Source organism: Lepidochelys kempii, chromosome 8 (genome assembly GCF_965140265.1).
Source record: "Lepidochelys kempii isolate rLepKem1 chromosome 8, rLepKem1.hap2, whole genome shotgun sequence".
Lineage (NCBI taxonomy): Eukaryota > Metazoa > Chordata > Testudines > Cheloniidae > Lepidochelys > Lepidochelys kempii.
This window is the reverse complement of record NC_133263.1, coordinates 20,963,426-20,980,513: the sequence shown is the minus strand read 5'-3', so window position 1 is coordinate 20,980,513 and position 17,088 is coordinate 20,963,426. Positions and strand designations below refer to the sequence as shown.

Genomic DNA, 17,088 nt, shown 5'->3' with positions numbered 1-17,088 from the left:
TAACAGAGCTGCTTATGTCAGTCTTCGAATGTTGGTAGTATTCTCAAGGAAGCCAGGCCTCACTGATCTAGGATTCACGGCGGATAGGCAATGCATATGAAACTAAAAATATACAATCACAGAGGAAGGGAACAATCACAGAAGTAGGCTCTGCCACAGTTCTCTGAGGTGGCGGAAGGACAGGAAAACTGCTGGGTTTTAGGTCCATTCTTGGGGGCATGAATCACTACTATTGTTACATGTAGGGCTTGAGTATTAAATCCCTGAAAAAAAGGATTTAACGTGAACATGCTATGCCCCTTCAGAAAGCCTCCCCCAAATACACACACACACACACACAGGGTCAGGCTCTCTCTCAGATACAGTCTCATAGGCCAAATGTAACATTTACATGAGTGCTGTCTGAATGTCTCAGAAACAAGGATCACACGAAAATCCTAGGACTCCATCTCTCTCCCACCAAGGAAGTGGGAGTTCTCTTGGGGTGCATGCTGGTTGATGCTGAAGTTTTCCTAAGCAAGGGAGAGGGCAAGTGCAAATTCAAGTATCTTTGAAGCTTTTCAAATATGGAGAATAGGTTGCTCTCCTTGGACAGCTAAGCTCCAAGGATAGCATTTTAAAAATGTGCCTACATGATTTTGGAACTCAAGTCTCATTGAAAGTCTATGGGATTTATACTCCTACATCTCTAAGTCACTTTGGCCCTTTTGAAACCATCACCCAGAATCAGCATATTACCTCAGGTGGCCAAGGGAATAAGACTGTTCTGGAGACATTTTGTCTGTATTTGAGGGGGGTTTGGGGTATATTTTCCCCAAGCCGTATCACATCCTGCATTAACACTAAATACCAAGGCATGACTCAGTATGAAGATCACTGTTCAGGGCTGTGGTATTTATACACACACATGCGGATCCCTTGGTTAAGTTTTTATAAACTTCAACCAATATGTATTTGTTTGAAATTCTTACTTGTAAAACATCTGTCTTGCTCACACTATTCCTTTGATCAGGGAGACAGTACAAACAGAACCCTGTTACGCTGTAGGTGAATTATAGAGTAATTGGTATTTAAAGCTTACAAATTAGATGCTTGTATGAAGATCTGTCCCAACTCAACTAGAATCTTAATAAGACACTCTCTTTGGGAAATAAGTCAACTGCAATGCATAACTTATTAAAATGTTTGTAGGATTTCTTCCATGGAACCACAGCAAACTTATGCATGCAATATGAAAAGGCAAATAGGCTTAAAGATACATAGGGTTTGAAAAAGCCCCGTCACCCTTGCAGAGGGTACAGTGACCCCTGCTGTTAAGGAGATGAAGGGGCTAATTGAAGACCAAGGCAGCTGGAAGTTGAGCCTGGGAAGAAAAGGGCAAAAGACTATTGTGTATCCAGCACACAGCAGTCTAGGGATATCAACTTTGGTTGTCTCTCAACTGCTGGCCCAATCCTATGTGTAGAGAGTTAATTGTTCCATAAGCCTGACAAGAGAAAGGGGTAGGAGTTTCCCTCAGCCTAAGCACATGGCAAAAGGGAACAGACTGCGTTTAAGGAGGGTTGTTTCTTTGTGAAGCAGGGGGCATCTACCCCTACATGCAAGAACTACTGGCTGGAGAGAGAAGGCAGAAGGGAATCTGCCTGACCTGAAACACTGATAAGACCTCGGCTCACAGAAAGGGTGAGATCAGACCAGAAGGGCTACATCCAGGACTTTTGTTATTTTGCAAGATCTGTAACTCTCCACAGCTTTTTAAGAGTAAAGTGACTGCGATTAGGAAATTCCTGTGCTAAGCCAGCGTTCCTTGTCTTCCTGCCATGTTGTCCACAAAGAACCCAAAATGACCACAGCCTACTGGAACTCTGAGGAAGCATGTGTAAGCAACTAGGTTGACTCAAGAGGTCTGAAAATACTGAAGCAGCCAGATAGTGGAGTCCCACAGCCCCAAGGGAGAGTTCAGACAAAGGAGCTGAACCTGGGGATGTGTCTTACAGACCTAGAGCTAGGGACGGGGACCAGGTTCTGCCCAGAAGCAGGTGGCTTAAATGCACATCAGCTGGGTCCACTCACAACCAACTGATGTCCATCCAGATGGAACTGGGCCAGGTTTTGACACTAGGCACACAACAATCTTTGGCCCTGTTCTTCCTGGGCTCAACTTTCAGCCCTCCTGGATTCCAGTTAGTCCCTTCTTCCCCACCTTAACAGCTCGGTGGTAGCATAGTGGGAACTCACACCCATCCATTCCTATGTGATCCCAGGGCTGGGAAACCCGTAGTAATAGTGATGTACTTTTCATTACTTAAACTTTTTTTTTTTTTAAACTTAAACTCAACATTGTCAAATCGAAGACCCCAAGAAATGGTAATTTCCCCTCATTAAGAAATATGATCTTAAACTTAGCATCGACAGAGAAGAGATAGCTTTGTAACTACTCTGTGGGTTATAGGTCCATTAACATGAGAGTCATAGACCTCCTTATGAAATCAAAATAGATCACAAGCTAAGAAAAGCAGCTCTCAGAATTCCGTTAATTTCTGAGAACAAAAAAGATAAGCCAATATGGAATTATCTCCTTTTGCCCCAAAACAAGACATTTCATCATTAATCTCAGGCTTGTCAGGCAGAGTTAGCTGCTTTAACATTCCAGTGCTATTAAGAAGAGAAAACTCAAGCAACTTTTCTTTCTGCAGTTTAGAGACCCAATGAAAAAAACCTTTTTGTCCAGAGAAAATTTCCCCCAGAGATTGTATTTTCCAAGTTCCTTCACTAGAAATGAAAGTGAGATCTTTCTTCATCTGTTCTGGCGGTTTATTCATCACTTGCAGCCATAGTCCAATACAACATCACAAGCATAGTCACAGAAACAACTGTAATGTCATAGACAATTGTGACACTGAAGCTGTCAAGGTTCCTCCCCCACTCTGAACTCTATGGTACAGATGTGGGGACCTGCATGAAAAACCTCCTAAGCTTATCTTTACCAGCTTAGGTCAAAACTTCCCCAAGGTACAAAATATTACACCCGTTGTCCTTGGACTGGCCGCTACCACCACCAAACTAATACTGGTTACTGGGGAGAGCTGTTTGGACGCGTCCTTCCCCCCAAAATACTTCCCAAAACCTTGCACCCCACTTCCTGGACAAGGTTTGGTAAAAAGCCTCACCAATTTGCCTAGGTGACTACAGACCCAGACCCTTGGATCTTAAGAACAATGAACAATCCTCCCAACACTTGCACCCCCCCTTTCCTGGGAAATGTTGGAATAAAAGCCTCACCAATTTGCATAGGTGACCACAGACCCAAACCCTTGGATCTGAGAACAATGAAAAGGCATTCAGTTTTCTTACAAGAAGACTTTTAATAAAAATAGAAGTAAATAGAAATAAAGAAATCCCCCCTGTAAAATCAGGATGGTAGATATCTTACAGGGTAATTAGATTCAAAAACATAGAGAACCCCTCTAGGCAAAACCTTAAGTTACAAAAAAGATACACAGACAGAAATAGTTATTCTATTCAGCACAATTCTTTTCTCAGCCATTTAAAGAAATCATAATCTAACACATACCTAGCTAGATTACTTACTAAAAGTTCTAAGACTCCATTCCTGGTCTATCCCCAGTAAAGACCAGCATACAGACAGACACAGACCCTTTGTTTCTCTCCCTCCTCCCAGCTTTTGAAAGTATCTTGTCTCCTCATTGGTCATTTTGGTCTGGTGCCAGCGAGGTTACCTTTAGCTTCTTAACCCTTTACAGGTGAGAGGAGCTTTCCCCTGGCCAGGAGGGATTTCAAAGGGGTTTACCCTTCCCTTTATATTTATGACAGAAGCACAGGAAATAAACAGATGAACTCCTGAGGTACAAAAGGTCTTGTTTTAATACAAATATCGGTAGTAAAATAAGAGAACAGGGAATTCGTGTCATATACAATGAGCTGGCAGAAGAGTCTATAAACAGACCTTTCCCCCATTTTTTTCCCTGGAAGAGTCAGCGGCTCTTAGACATTTCATAGATGGGTGATTTTTCCCTCTATATTAAAAAAAACTTTGAAATGTGGTTAAATGGCTTGGTCTGTGAAGGCGCTTCAGAGGGAATCCCAATAGCAAAGGGGAAATCATTCCTAGCCTGATGATTTGGTTTCTCAGTGCCAGCCCGGACAGTGGGGAAAGGAGAAAAGCAAAGCTCTTTCATCACATTGCTCCTGCTCTAACATGAAAGGGAACCTGGTATCTCTTGCTCAGTTTGGAGACTTTCTGAACTACACACATCCTATTGGCCCTAAAGAAATGTGTAAGAAAAAATTTCAGGGGAAAAAAAGCTCTGTCAACAAAACAAAGCAGAATGAGAAGTCTGGGCTGCCGAAGAGAGAAAAACAAATTAACAAGCAACAACTCGCTTCTCCTCCAAAGTCCCTCTGCACCAATTCGGACAGCAGGAAGTTGCAGCAGCAACACTCTGCAATGGAGACAGCAGGGAACCCCGGTTTGCAGGAAGACAAAAAGAGCCTGTAGCAAAGCTACAAATCCTTTCAAACACCTCCACACCCCTACACAGTGCAGAGGTTCACGCTCTTCTTCCAATAAAAGCTTCAACCAACAGCACGGGGAGCAACGTTAGGAAAATTGTGCCTATTTGTGACCAAACAAGATCTCTCTCAGATCAGTATCTTACCCCAGTAGCCACTGGGCTTAGAGCAGGATCATCTCTGCTTGGCTCAAAGTGCCTTTTCCTCTCAGGCAGACAATGGGTGTCCAGAACTGGAGAAGTCAATGGGACCACATAAACTTGGTCTGTTTTGTTTCAACAAATTCAGGGGCAGGGAGGTTCAGGTCACCGTAAGCAGAGGTGCCACTCTGCAACCAGAAGACTGCTTTCTGGCAGGATGATCCTGGACATCCAAAGCAGGCAACACGACAGCAGTAGAGACAACTTCCTAGTTTAGAGGACTCCAGCAAGACAAAACAAAACTGCCTACTCCTGACAGAGTGGTGGGGGGGCATAGGAACTTGCTAAATGAAAAGAAACAAAAGCCCCCCAAAAGCTCTGGTGGTTGATTAGGCTAACTACCTCCCTACAGGTGGGGAAAAAACACCCAGTAGGGTCATTGAGCCAGCTCCCCTTTAAAGGGCAGCTTCCATCCCACCCCACCCCCATCTCCATCTGTTTATAGGTAAACTTACTTCTGCCATCTGGCATGGCACTGAGCAGGACTGGAAAATGGTGAGTTCAAGATGCCCCCGACGAGTGTCACAAATCAGAGAGCTCATAGGAAAGAGGAAGGTGTGAGTAATTAGTGAAAGATGTTGTCTGGCTGCCGTAACAGGTAGCATTAACAGATGGAGATAAGCAGCGGCCAAAAACATGGGAGACAAAAAATAAAAGGCGCACACGCTGGGGAGAAACACAACTATTAAACAGAGAGAGAGAGAGAGAGAGAGTCCTTTAAATGGAGAACCTTAGATGAGATTTGACACACAAGCTTGCAACAGATCTCACAAGGGGAGAATAAGGAAGACACAAGTAAGAGGCTGCCCACTCATATTCAAACACCGCAGAAAGAGAGAGAGGCAGGTAATGGGAAGCCCCGGAGAAAAATAGCTGGCTGTAATCACCCAAAGAAAGATGGGCAGGAGAAGTAGGAGCCCCGGCAGCATGCAGCTCAGCAACATAAAAATACAAAGCAGTCAGATTCCAAATTCTGAGAAGGACTAACTTTATAAACACGCTCACCTCTCTGCTGGATGCAACACTTGGCTAGACTCCTCTCTCTTTCACTTTCTATCTGCTTTCTAAGAGAAACAAGGTGGGTGAGATAATATCTTTTATTGGACCAACTTCTGCCCGAAGAAGAGCTCTGTGAAAGCTTGAAAACTTGTCTCTCTCACCAATAGAAGTTGGTCCAACAAAAGAGATCACCTCGCCCACTTTGTCTCTAGTATCCTGGGATCAACATGACCACACCACCACCACATGTACCACATTTCTAAGTCATCTCAGCAAGTGAGCACTCACTTGTGTGTTTTCACACTCTCTCCTTCTCCATCCTTACCCGTTTCAATAGCTTCACTGTAACCTCCTTCCTTCCATTCCTGTCTTTTGAACCCAGCAACATCCATCACTGAGACATGCACATACCCCCACCTTGTGAAAGCTTATTTTAGTTACAAACCTGCCCAGACAAGCACTATGACAATTTGATAGAGAAGAGGAACACGAGGTTTCCTTTCAAGGCAAGCTGTGCAGCAGGCATTGCCTAACCAAAAGTGTACCTGGAAAACAGAACTGGCTTAATGCTAAATCCACTGGTGCTGGCAAAGAGCAATATGTTTATCTCCACCCTTGATTAAAGCCAATGAAAATTATACACAGGAGGATCCTTGATAGAATGAGACCAGAACTGTTACATAAGCTTCAAAGTGAATTATCCTTATCAAGTCAAATAAACATTAATGTTCATATTTTCAAACTTGAGTGCTTAAAGTTAGGCACCTAAATCCATATTTATGCTCCCATATAAGTGGCCTAATTTTCAGAGGAATTGGACACCTACCATTTCCTTTGCCTTTCAAAGGGAGCTCTGGGTGTTCAACATCTTTGAAAGTCAGGCCACTTTACCAAAGTGTTTAAATGCACACATTTAGGTGTGTGACTTTAAGCACCTATGTTTGAAAAGTTGGGCCTAAACGAACAATATTTGGTTATATTTGGTTATATATACACCTGCCTTCTGAATGAAAAACCCTCTGAATTCCAGCAATTTTCCGACTGTCACGCAATTCAAAAGTGTGCTGTTTAGTAAAGACAGCATTTTACCAGTTAGTAAAACAATACTGTACCCCCTCTAGAATGCAAACAGTAAAACAGAATGGAAGGTAACTGAATTGTATGTGCAAGAATGCAGCATATGATTTAGCAGCAGAGAGTAACCGAAAAGTGCTCTGACTTCAATAATACCCTTGGAAAAGTACTGTGTGGTTGTCTGAACAGAGAGAGGGGACTGGGACCAGCATGGTGGCTCAACACAGCTGTAATTTTGATAGGTGCTGTCTTCTTAGATGTGTATATAGTTGGTTTTATAGTCTGAACAATCCAGATTTTGACAGTAGCATTTGAATTTACCAAACCAGTGGATGCAATGATTTTCTGGATTTGTACTGTGCTAGGCTGTTTATATATAGTTCTCAGCATATGAATCATACATACTGTGCTGGAGCTTTGAATCAAAGGACAGTCTTCAGAGTGTCAGATTTCCTTCGGAGGAATACAAATGCAAAATGCTACAAAACACACAATAAGAATCTTATTTTGCATTTCTGTGTCTTCTTTTGTTGGAGGATTTCATGGTCTGTAGAAGTTAATTAGCTCTTACAACCCCCCTGGGCAACAAAACAATACTTATATCCAAAAATGAGACAAAGCATGTAAAGTGACTTGCTCAAAGTCCACAGCAAGTCAGTAGCAGAGCCAACAAGAGAAGCCAGGAACCCTGACTCCCAAACCCTGCTTTACCAATAAAAAAGGAAAAGAGACATAAATAAGGTTGTTGTTGGCAGCATAAGAATGATATGACACTGACAACTCCTTCTACCCAATAAATTCCTACCAACCAGATAAAACAAAAAAAAGAAGAAATGAATTAAATTTAAACAATCAACATCAAAAATCATGCTGCAAGCTGAGTTTTCACCTTGGAAAGGGAGGAAGACCAGAGGCTCCGGGAAATCCCCTAAGGGCTTCAACAGTGCTATCGGTTTTACATGGAAGCTGATGGGGAGCAACATAAAACAGACAAATGTGTTTGTTCCTCCCACCTTTACCCGTTAGGATCCTTCCTTGCCAGTATCTTGAAAGAAGCTCATGGTGGGAAGCATCACTTGGGTGAAGGGGATTTTTGACTGTGGCAAAAGGGTTAGTTTCCCTCCTTGTTTCCATTACGGCAAGGATATTTTCTCCCCACAAAACACCCCAACTCTGAATGTGCCAGCAAAGAACCAAGGGGGAGCAGGTGTTCTCAAGCGATTCCCAACGTAAGGTCTAAGTACTCTCACCTCCGAGGAAAGTGCAGTGCTCAGCAGCTCCGGGGATTGCGCCGTAACTAGATAAAACAGTACAGTACACACAAGGAAAGGTGTAGAGCAGAGTGGGGATTTTGGGTTGAAATACAAGCAGCCATTCCAGGAGTGTACGTTGGTCAATAGAATTCACAGAGGTGATGCATTAAGGAGGGGCTTGAAGGGGAGTGAGCGAAGGTATGGTATGAATCGGAAGTGAGTTCCAGACACAATGAAGGTGTGAAGATTAGCTGTGGGAGTAGGACATGAAGGGAGTAGCTGAGGGGCATATATATAGATATAATACACACGGAAGAGGTCTTGAAGCTGAGATGATCATTTCTTTTAGAACAAGCACCATTACCCCTCATGTTTACCAAAGACACATGCCAGCCATACCTGATATTCTTTGCAGTTGTGATTAAGGCTGGGAGAGCAGCATGGCAATCAGACCCAAGCCGGATTCTTAAAAGGGAGTCTGGTTGCTTTGTTAAATACCAATGGCCCTATTTGGGCCAGGGTCACCAACTGGGAACCCAACTGGTACATTCTTGGCTTGTACGTGGGTCACTTGCTCTGATTCTGCCTGCTGCGTTCCTGCCCTCCTGCTGGAGCAGCTGTCGGTGCTTCTCTCCGACCACTGCAGGCAGCTGGCTAAGACTTCCCCTGCTTCTCTCAGCTGGACTTCTCTCCGCATTCTAGTCATTGCAGCCTTCTCCTACACCCTGATTCAATGTAGGGACTTCTCCAAGTCATGAGGATCCCATCAGTTCTCTTCAGCACTGCCTCTCTTAGCCTCTCCAAGCCTGTCTGATGACCTCTCCACTTTCCTCAGGCACCTACACACTCATTGCTCCCTACCATACCTCAGCTCCCTACTAGCCATATTATGAGCATGTGGAAGCTCAGCACACACATGTATTTTGAGGAGAAATGGTCAGAACAGTGTGACAGGCTGAGAAAGAGATGAGAGAAGTTAGTAGCCAGGATGGGGCTAGGGCTGAGGGCGCAAGTGGAGAGGTTAGAAATAGGGAACAGTTAGAAACCTTATTGTTGGTAACAGGGAAGGAGAGGGAAAGGACATTGGTATTGGGGGAGAGGAGCTCTAGTGCATCCTGGGGATGGAGGAAGGGCTGGAGTGAGTGTCACCATAAAGGAGGAGAATGTGACACAGGAAAAATATGAGATAGATTATTGGATTTGTGTTGGTGAATGGGAGCAAGAGTAACAGTGAGTGAAAAGGTGGGGCTAAAAGGGAGGAGTGGGGGTAAAGTAACAAAGAAGGTGCAACAGAGACAGTGGAAGGGGAAGGAGGATGAGAGGAAATAATCAGGCCGAGGAGAGGTGAAGTCAAAGTCAACCGGAGCAACAGCAGAGACTAGGGAGATGAAAGCAACTAGTGGCGAAAGCTAGGCAATCAGCAAAAACAGACAAGAACAAATTAGCTTCAAAAACACCGGGGTAACATTACCTACAACCTCACCTCAATGTCATAAAATTAGTCCTTGATATGTGACATAATCTTCCAACAACTTCCACTTGACCACTCAGCCAGTTTTGCAAGTCAGAAAAAGTTCTACCTATTGACTGCAACATTGCAAACTAGTTTATCGTCTACAGAAGAAAGAAAAGTGATGGCTTGAATGAAGTCTTCACTCTTGCTTAACCACTCAGCCACGAATTATTTTAAACAACATGCAGCAGAAGGGTAGAGGCAAAGGGTGCATATCCAAACATAGGGTCCAATACTGCATTCCTCCATTCAGGCAATGCTCCCATGGAAGTCTGAGTAGGCATGGTAGGTCTCGGCCCACACATCAGGGAAAGGAAGTGCAACATGAGGATTTAAATTCCCAGAGTTGTTGTGCAGTGAACATATCTTACGCATCATACATGAAAGTGAATCAATATGAACAGATTGCTAAGGAGTTCTGTTGACCCATTGGGGGCTGAGACCAATAACAAAAGGGAAAGCTAATTTTGCTGACAGAGTGCTTCATGTATCATCAAGCTGTCAGCTAGATAAGATCAATTTCCACAACCCCAGAGTCTTTGTTTAAATGTATTTGACACATCTCAGCTCTTTTCATCCATTGCCTCCTTAACCAGCTCAAATATAGAAACTGGCTTTCATTAGCCCTGCTCTATTATTCATTTCAGTACCATTCCATTTAGGAATCTTGCTGTTAATTTGACAGTTGCCTTAATCTACTGTGTTAACCATCAAAATGCTTGGCCAGCAGAAGTTAACCAAGCTCCTGATACAATTTCTTCAGCATCAGTAGGATGCTTGCTTCTATCATTAAATGAAGATGCCTGATAAAAAGAGATAAGATGGATTAACGTTTCAAGTGGTAATAAGCAGCTGAAGTTCAATCAAGTGAACTTATAAATACAAATGAAGGGAAGTGGGGTTTCAGATTGCCTTTCAGCATTTGAGATAAAAATTGGACAAATTTATATGTAAATCCAAAAACAGTTTGATTGTCTGGCTTTTCCATGAGGCAAATGCAAAAGATCGCTCTAGATTTTCTCCACATCTAATCAGAATGGAAATCAGTTTTCCATTTCCAACTGTTTTTTATGTTGATTTAAAAAAAAAAAAAGCCGTATTGTAACCTTCTATTTAGCAAAAAGTTTAACTGAAGTGTTGGGCTAGTATTAGTGGGCTTTTTTCTTCCTTCAAATACCTTCCACAGCTTCTGTTACAGGGTAGAGAAATTCCTCTGCGAGCTAAAATGAGAGTATGTGTTGTTCATTTTGTTAGGGTGCAAAGGAGTTTTTCAGACATATGCAGGAAAGAAGGAGATGAAAGGCTTAAAGATATTAGGTTAGATTAAAGTAATTCTAAATAGTCATGGCCTTTGTAAATAGGAATTCACCCAAGAATTCAGTCTGCAGACAGAACTTTCCAATTTTCAAACAACTACTCTGAAAAAAAAAAAAATTCAACACCTGCTTCTATCTAGAATGACGGTTTGATGACAAAGGGTTGCTACACTACAAACTATGAACCCAATAGGGCAAACACTCCCTCTTAACCAATCAGTAGAAGTTAGGAGCTTAAATAACCTTTAAGGTTCAGGGCCTCAGTTCCCCAGAAGCAAATAATTAAAGATTTGTAGAATTCGGTTCTAAACTAGAAAAAATATATATATTTTAAAGGGAAAAAAACCTGTTCTTCCTTCATCTTAAATGCTTTATGCAGCATTATGCTACCTGCTTCTTTTAACTTTTACTATTTAAAAAAAGCAGCAGAATTTCAGAAATGTCACATTTTTAGAATCTTACAGCACAATTTCAAACAACATTTGAGCATCTTAAATGTTTTTGCCTTGCACAAAAGCAGAATATTCCCAACCAATTGGTATTTTGCAGAAAACCTCAATCCAGGAGTACAACATGAAAATGAAGGTTAATAAGAACAAAGAGAAAGTGAGGAATTTTATAATCTGAAGAAAAGGCTTTTTTAAAAAAAACAAAAAACACACGAACAAAAACAAAAAATTCTACCGCCACCAGTAATTGCTCAATCACAAAACACAACAGCCTTCACCAAGGATTTAACTCCCAGCTGTTATGTTATGTACATGGAGGATGCTCAGTAAAGACTGTTCTAGCAACAGGCAGAAGTAACTTTTATAACCCCTTCACCTTATATAGGGTATAAAAGCGCTTCTAGTTACGTCCCACATCCCAGCAGGTAAAGCTTTTCTCTCATGTATGCATCCGATGAAGTGAGCTGTAGCTCACGAAAGCTTATGCTCAAATAAATTGGTTAGTCTCTAAGGTGCCACAAGTCCTCCTTTTCTTTTCGCGAATACAGACTAACACGGCTGCTACTCTGAAACCCCTCATAAAGACAGAACTTCAACAATGTATCCCTCCCCTGTGGCTCTCCCTGATGTTTGGGATGGTAGCCCTGATGTTGCCTCTATCTGTAGAGCCTACTGATTAGATGGATTTTCTCCAATCTCAACAACTTCTTTTGACTCTTTTATTCATTGATTCATCAGGTATTACATAACTCAGCTGTGATGTCTTTTAGGGTGAGAAAAGGTCATTTCCTATATAGGCATAATATCTGATGGAGAGAGATGTGAGTGCAGATGGAAATAAGATATATAAGCTTTCATCGAAAAAAATCTCCTGCTGGGTACATAGCTAATCACAAACAACAACCCTAAAAGCTGTTTTGTGAGTCACCCTTTCTTTTCACAGAAAATATAAGGGCGAATCCATGTGCAAATCTTCTGTATTCAAACCTTGGGCTGATTGCTGGGAGACATGTGTGCATTCAGTAGGTCCTTCTGTTTCTTTCAAAAAGCTCAATAATACCCTTTTTATTTATGGGGTGCCCAAAGTACAAAGGGTGAAATGAAGGATGGCTGCAAAGAAAAGAAAAGAACAGCTGAAGATAGTGATTCACAAGGGTTCAGTAATTCAGTACTGTTGATTCTATAAAGACCCATAGCTTTTATTATCCACTGATTCTTTGAGGGGAAAAAACTCGCAATTATGAGCTTGTAAGAAAAAAAATATCTGCTTCTCTTATGTAAGAGCAGCATTCACTGAAAAAGCATTTTAAAACCAAGGCAGTCCACCAAACATTTCAGATCTGCTTTCAGATAGTTTCCCTCTTGTGTCGCTGAACAGCTGAAGATGTTGTGCACAATTACACACAAAGTCCTTTTTAAAAAACAACAACAAAAATTATTTCAATTGAAACCCAGGGTCTCTCCATTTCAGCTGCAAAAACAGTACCAGTTCACCCTCTTTTGTTGCCCTCACAGGGTTCAGAATCTATCCCAGCTGCTAAAGATACATTGTCTTTATTCCCATTGCTTCTGGGGTCTCTGAAGGACCCTCAAGCTTCAAAAGCTTATTCTGATTACGACACAGGAACTGGGGTTAAAAGGAAGAGAAAATATACAAATCCTAAACTGTCCCTAAAGTGATCATCTCTTCTGTCAGCGCAATGCTTGGCAACTGAACAAAAACCATTAGTTTCAGCATCTGTCCCTTCACACATCTAATCCTGCCCCATGTGTCCACTGGAAAGGAACACTCTCCCTCACCTCCTCAATACACAGCTTCAGCCGGTACCTCTCAAGGACAACAAAAACCTAGCCCCCTTTACCACACGCACATACACATAAAACTGAGCACCAGTTGGAAAGTAAAAAGAGGCAAGGATAAGTAGTCTGAGCTACTGAAACAAGTGAGATTTAAAGATACACAAAAAGGATTAGGATTTTAAATGTCTTGTTGTTAGACAATGCTGCTTCCTTCACTGCCGAAGACTGCAAAGAGGACTTAAAAACTCCCTCCCTCTTTTAAAAATAAATTTCCCCTTTTCTCTTTTAGACTGTACATACACCATTCATCCCCTTTCCTTCCACCTATTTTTAAATTTGTGGCAGTGAGAGAGAAGGGGAACTGTTCTTCCCCCACTTACACCCACGTGTTGGCACTCCAGATCCAGAACACAAACCCAGGGACCCGGGGGCAAAACCCGGGCTCCCTGATCTCAGGAACAGCGGCATGTGACAGAAAGCAGCATGTGCAGCAGCTCTGCGTTTCCTATTGACTCCAGGACACCACGAGAGTAGCATGGAAACTCCAGATCGTACAGCATAAAGCGGGCCACTTGCTCAGGCAAAAGCAGCCGCTTCCTAGGAGGTGGAGCAGCTCCCTCCAGCCCTAGTATCTCACAGGAGAGGGGAAGGGCGGGGAAAGGTATCTCCAGCCCGGGGATATTGCGGGGTGTCCGGCTCTCTCCAGCCCTGGCACGGATGGGGGGTTAGTTCTCTCCAGATGAGAGAAGGGGCGGGGGCAGCTCCGTCCAGCACGTCCCTCCCCTGGAAGCCCCGGGGACAGCGCGCTCCCTGGGGAGCAGGGGCTGCCGGGCTCCGGCCCCTTACCTGGCAGACTCTTGTGCGCCGTGTTGCCCATCACGCGCGGCGGGGGGCGGACGGTCTGCGGGCCCGGGGCTGCGCTGCGCTCCGAAGGGCCATTTGCCGGGGGCTGGGAGCGTCTCCTGCAGTGCCCGGGCTCTGCTCAGCGAGGCTCGCCTCACCGCAGCCCGAGCCGCACTGACCAGCCCCGGCAGCCAGCAGCTCCCCGAGCTCCCCGCGGCCGGGCCGCCTCCCGGGGGCTGGGCGCGGGCTCAGAGCCCGCCCTGCCGGGGCGGAGCCGGCAGCTGCGGGAACCCGGCCGTGGCACGCAGCGGGGGCCGCAGGGCAAGACAATAGGGGAAGCACCAGGGCGCTGCAGGGTGACAGAGGGCGGAGGCTGCGGGCGGATTCCGCGTCTGAACCAGCTAATGAGCCGGGGGGCTGGGAAGCGGGACCGGACTGCCCCCCGTCATACACACTGGGCCTGTGAGCCCGGCCATGCAGACAGCGACCTGCCCTTTTGAGCGTGCATGGGGGGTGATCCTGTCCAACAGGGTAAGGACGGCTACTTATCCTAAACGAGGACCCCTCCGTTGTGTTATAAGGGGGCCCCGTGCGTTGGAAAGCCTAGAAGGTGTATGCAAGATCCTCCAGGACTGCTAGAAATGCAACAAAAAACCCTCCACAACCTACAAAATTCTTCCCTGGCACCCAGAGGGCTTAGCTTACAGGCTGAAGAAGGAGACCACTTTCTGCTTTAGAAAAATAAATCACTACCATGTTTACCAGGCTCAGATCATGCAAGTAAGTTAAGCTTTGTTCTCAGAACAGATAGTTACCACTAAAAACTTTCTTTAAAAAGTTTCATTTGAGGAACATGGGCCAGTGGCTAAAGGAGAGACAAGCTCTGTTCCCACTTATTTGCTGTATGCTAGCTTTGTGACTCGGCAAAAACAAGGAGTCCTTGTGGCACCTTAGAGACTAACAAATATATGTGGGCATAAGGTTTCGTGGGCTAAAACCCACTTCTTCACCATGCATCTGATGAAGTGGGTTTTAGCCCTCAAAAGCTTATGCCCACATAAATGTATTAGTCTCTAGGGTGCCACAAGGACTCTGTGATACAGACTAACACGGCTACCACTCTGAAATCCGTGACTCAGTTTTCCCACTTGAGAACTAAGGACAATAACACTCGCCTGGTGCACGAAGGCTTTGCTTTGATAAATTCAGTAACAGTTGTGGGGCACTCAGCTATTACAATAATGAAGGCCATAGAAGTAGTCAGCTGGAAGTGCAGCATTCACAATATTATCATTATGATTTTTACATTTTTTGTCAGAAATATAATGGCAAATTTAGAGCAGCCATGAGACAAGTTATCTATAGGTGTTACAGTTCTGCAGAAAACCTCAAAAATGTGAACTGAGGTTGAATGTCTAAAGAGATGTCTAAACCGACAGAAAGTCTGGAACAGTAGCTTTGAGGTGTTAATTCATATCACCAGTGATGATAATTTAGATATCATAATTGTTAACCATTTCATTCCTCATGTAAGGAGGAAGAGAGAGAATCACAGATCTGCACCATCTACTATGAGTGATGTCTCATATTGGTGCCACAAGATAGTTGCAGTTGGGAGATATCACCACTTATTCTTGTCCCCTCTATCAAGGAGGCAAGCCCAAAGAACACTGAGTATATTGATACCTCACTGAGGGGGAGCCAAGCTCAGGGATGCTGGAACAATTTGTATAGTGGGGGTGCTGAGAGCCATTGAACCAAACTGTAAACCCTGTATATGATGGAAACCACTTCAAGACAGGGGGTGCTGCGGCACCCCTCAGCACCTCTAGATCTAAAGAAAATACACAATCATACTTTGAACATCTATACAATCTACAGCCAGAGGTATCTAATTTGTGAGACAAGAGTGGCGTTTATGACAGCAGAACTTAGATCAATACCACCAAGCAAGATAAACCTATTGGGTCAGATTTTTATCTCATTTACACAGGTAAAAATCTAGAACAATTGCAATGAAATGATTCCGGATTTACACTGGCCCACCTGACAGCAGAGTCTTGTCCATTGTGTAAAAGCTGAAATGACAGTCTAAATGCTAAGGAATGTAGAACTTGGTCAAGTAAGGCTGAGAATAGCAAAGGGGACAAAAAAGATCTAATTCTCAGTATTATGCCATGATACAGATTTGTTACAAAAGGTCTTAGCAAATGAGACACCAGCAGCTGTTCTCAAAAGAGCCTGCATCTATCTGCTGTCGTCTTAGGTTAGCATATGTTGTACCACTGGCTTGGTTGCCCGAAGCTGCAAAGACATACGTAGAAATAGTCAAAGGACATGAGTGCACTCACTGAAGCAGTGTTCCCCTTCAGGGGGAAGGAGGAGGAAAAGTGCAGTCATGTTATCTATACTGAGAGAAAGTCCTCATATCACTAGAGAGCACCGAAGGTGAGGCTTCAGCTAATGCAAACAACTCCCCCAGCAAGAAGAGGCAGTTATTATTTTAGGACTTAACAGCCTCAGATTGCAAGGAGAGCTGTAGAGGGGCTATTCTGCAACTGGGTTTCTTACACTGCATGTAGGCTGTAGCGACACCTCCTCTGTCTACTGTGCACTCTCCCCCTAGGGGCACCAGGTGGGGAGATGGCTCCTTGTCCCTCCTTCCCCACCCCTACACACCTACACTGGGACAAGGGCAATCCTTCCCACAGAGTGTTCCAAACCACCCAAAAACAGATACAAATAGAATAAAGTAAAATGGAAATCTACATCCTGGTGACACTGAGGCAGCTCAGGGAACGCAATCAAGTTTCCTAAATTTAATATTTTGTTAAAATAACAGCTTTACCCAATATGATATAACTATCATGAGAAATACTCAAGGAATGTGATTTCTCCCCCTCTCCTGAAGTACCCAAAAGCAACCACAGTGAGCAAGTGCAAGAGAACCAGAAACTGACACAGATTAATTTGGAAACAGAAAGTGAAATTGAGTAGTCCAGGCTTACTTTCCAAGCTTGGAGAAATGCAAAAAGGAAACCAACTGTCTGGAGTCGTGAAAAACTATTAAGAGCTCAAAAGAACTTTGAAAAATCTTCCCGCTTCAGC

At 43.8% G+C, this 17,088-nt stretch overlaps 1 protein-coding gene across 2 annotated transcripts in view; it reads right to left on the bottom strand.

Annotated features, from left to right (window-relative positions):
• The window catches only part of NEURL1B (neuralized E3 ubiquitin protein ligase 1B), a 212,544-nt gene that overhangs the window by 32,086 nt on the left and 163,370 nt on the right, over window positions 1–17,088 (bottom strand). The window contains exon 1 of one of the 2 annotated variants that reach the window (XM_073358161.1): window positions 13,984–14,141. The exons of the other annotated variant lie outside the window; for it this stretch is intronic. Coding sequence (XP_073214262.1) covers window positions 13,984–14,014 — 31 coding nt within the window. The 5' untranslated portion in view covers window positions 14,015–14,141. Of the gene's footprint in view, window positions 1–13,983; window positions 14,142–17,088 lie in introns of those variants that run through there. 2 annotated transcript variants of the gene reach the window in all.